This window comes from Vigna unguiculata, chromosome 9 (genome assembly GCF_037176805.1).
Source record: "Vigna unguiculata cultivar grain cowpea cultivar isolate G323 ecotype 2 chromosome 9, ASM3717680v1, whole genome shotgun sequence".
Classification (NCBI taxonomy): Eukaryota; Viridiplantae; Streptophyta; class Magnoliopsida; order Fabales; family Fabaceae; genus Vigna; species Vigna unguiculata.
Genome location: NC_140800.1, coordinates 10,146,832 through 10,149,832, shown reverse-complemented (window position 1 = coordinate 10,149,832; position 3,001 = coordinate 10,146,832). Strand labels below are relative to the sequence as shown.

Genomic DNA, 3,001 nt, shown 5'->3' with positions numbered 1-3,001 from the left:
ATCAGGTGTAGAAATGTAAAACCCTTCTGTTCTCACTAAAAGAAAAGACACTCTTGCCAATCGAAATTACAACCAGTTTTCGGATCATTACCATATTAAATGAGTTGCCAAATTAGTGAGTTCTGAACATGATCAGCCTCAAACCGACAAAATTAGAGCAGTTTACATACTTCCTGAAAGATGTTTCTTTTTTCTATTTTGTAAGTTGATATGTAGAAGTATATAACTAAATTCTTGGTCATGTGTCAAAGGATATGGATTTTTCTTCCTCCTCTACCAAAGCATTTGTCATCACTGCAACTTGGCTCATGCTTGGCCTGTCATTTGGAGAAGGATTTAAGCATTTTAATGCTACCTGCAACAAATTCATCATTCTCTCTTCCGAAGCACCCTGTAAGACTAGGGACTTGTCAAAAACTTCGACGGTCCATTCCTCTCTGACCACTGTATTCACCCATTTAACTAGATCAAATCCGTCATTTTTAATCACTTTCCCTGTCAGCAGCTCCAGAAGTATCATACCCAAGGCATATACATCAGCTTTGAACCTGGCTGCAATTAGATCTTTGCTTTTGAGGCCTTTGTTGTGTGAAATGACAAATTCATCATAATTTTCTGCCATCATTAGGCCATATTCGCTTATGCATGGATCCATATTCTTGTCAAACAAAATGTTATTTGACTTTAAGTTACCATGTGCTATTCCATTCTCCAGAAACTCCTCATGCATATATGTCAAAGCCTCAACTATCTTAGCCGCAACATTTAGTCTTCTTCCCCAGTCAAACGACTGGCCACTTTCAGATCCTAAAATCATTCAAGGTGAAGAACATTTGGTTTAGAAGTTCAGATCCTAAAATCATTACTTGCTATGTAAAAAGATTGTAATGACACTTTATTTGGTTTAGAAGTTAGCACTTACCAGCATAGAGCAACATGAAGAGACTACCATTCTGCATATATTGATATGCTAAGAGCTTCTCTTGCTGAGAACAATAGTATGCAACAGGTGGCAATACGCGTGGATGCTTGGCTTGGGCTATCATATTCATCCTTGTCTGAAAATCTTGCTTAGAAATTCCCCAATCCTTAATCCTCTTCACTGCCAACTGCACCCCATTATCGAGCATAACCTTGTAGAGGCTTCCGTGCTTTCCCCTCCGAATCAATTCAGCAGGAGCACCAAGCAAGTCCTCAAATTGCAATCCTCGAAGGGTTCGACTAGAAAGAAGAACAAGACCTGATGTTGTCATCCCACTTTCCAAAGATGTCAATGAATACTCCGATCTGATTCCAACGCCCTTCTTTGATCCATTGGAATGGGATATTTCACTAGCCATGCCAACAACACCAACACTTTCTTCTGCCTTTTCCTTCTTTTCGACATCCAACTCTTTTTCTTTGGTCTTCAACTTACATAACAGTTTATAGGTCAAGAAAATCAGCGTAATCAAACCAAGGACTAAGTAACCTGAATAAATGGACAAATCATTAGGGAACGAGTTTTTGTCCTTCTTTTCATGTGGTGGTGCTGGAGGTGATGGTGATGGTGATGGTGGACGGGGAAGAGGAAGAGAAGGAGGAGGAGGAGGAGGACATGCATTTGAAAGTGGCTCCCCACATAAGTTAGGATTCCCAGAAAAGCTGTCTGCATGGAATTTACCTCTGACATCAGGAACTGAACCATGTAAGTTGTTATTGGAGACATTAAACTCTTCAAGGTTGGAGAAGTCAAAACGAGGAATCTCCCCAGTGAAGTTGTTGTTTTGAGCAACGAAGGATTTCAAACTTGAAACATGAACCATGTTGGGAAGCTCTCCAGTTAAGTGGTTGTCCGAAATATGAAGCCGTATCAAGTTCCTAAGATTGACAATAGAAATAGGAAGATCTCCAGAGAATTGGTTCCCACTTAAAAACAAGTGAGTCAATGACTTGCAGTTTCCTATATCCTCCGGTATCGAATCACGTAAATTGTTGTCCTTTATGCTAAGTATTTGAAGAGACTTCGCAATGCAAATAGAACCGGCGTCTAAACCTCCACCAAAATTGAAGTTCTCAAGAATCACACTCATAACGTATTTGTTATCTGAATGGCACTTCACACCGTGCCACTTATCAATGCAGGGATCTGATGAAAGGTTCCAACCCCACGAAGGGTCTTTTACATACCCTGGTGCCAATTTATCCATGAATGTGACCAGGGCCTTGATCGTGTCTTCTTCTTCTGAATTGGCCAGTAGAAGAAACAAAAAGATGGAATTGAAGAATACCCAGATGGGTTTCACACTCATTTTTGCTGTGGTTGAGGGCTATATTTTTGGTTTCGAAGTATACTCTGTCGAGGTTTTGACAATCGAAATGGTGACTTCTTTGAACTCTATTGTAGTCAATAAAGTCGAACGTGCAAAGGCATCAAATTACATTGCCAAATGGAGGATACGAAAGAATGATCTTGTGTAGTATTGTGGATGACATTGACGTTGAGAAGCCTTGGAAATGAGCCAAGGGGCAGAACAGTGGCTTTTGCAGCCGGCATTTTGAAACGGTCACAGTGGCACTACTAGCTTGCACGTCTCTCTCGATGCTTTTCTCTCCTTTTACTATTGCTTTGTGATGCTTTCATTCTAATTTTTCAATTTTACGAATCCCATTACTTCGCTTGAATGCGAGTAGTAGCACATAATCGGTGCACCATGTACGAGGTACTTCAAGCCTTCAACACCAAAATTTGGACATCTTGTTGTCTATCTGTTACCATCTAAGTATTAACGATATTTTAATCTATTTTTTATTTATTTTTAATTTATCATTTCAATTATTTTTTAATTATTTATTTTAATGTTTTAAAATGATGTAATATGATAATCTAAGAATAATTATAATAATAAATTAAAAGTGAATTAAAAAAATAAATTAAAATATCTTTATCCTACTTTAATGTTATTAAAAGATAAATTCTTCAATTTTCATTATTAGAATTACAATAACAACAATTGTCTCG

At 38.1% G+C, this 3,001-nt stretch overlaps 1 protein-coding gene across 1 annotated transcript; it reads right to left on the bottom strand.

Annotated features, from left to right (window-relative positions):
- Positions 1 to 238: 238 nt before the first annotated feature.
- LOC114163428 (putative inactive receptor kinase At2g26730) lies at positions 239 to 2,291 on the bottom strand. Its single transcript, XM_085666171.1, has 2 exons — positions 923 to 2,291; positions 239 to 807 (listed from the first exon to the last, which is right to left on the bottom strand). The coding sequence occupies exons 1-2, from the start codon at positions 2,289 to 2,291 to the stop codon at positions 239 to 241; spliced, it is 1,938 nt and encodes a 645-aa protein (XP_085522297.1).
- Positions 2,292 to 3,001: the final 710 nt, after the last annotated feature.

Excerpts from the sequence above, each read along its gene's own strand:
- LOC114163428 (XM_085666171.1), bottom strand. The coding sequence starts at position 2,291 with ATGAGTGTGAAACCCATCTGGGTATTCTTCAATTCCATCTTTTTGTTT. Across the intron at positions 808-922 it reads CTTCATGTTGCTCTATGCTG|GATCTGAAAGTGGCCAGTCG; the intron begins GTAAGTGCTAAC and ends GAATGATTTTAG.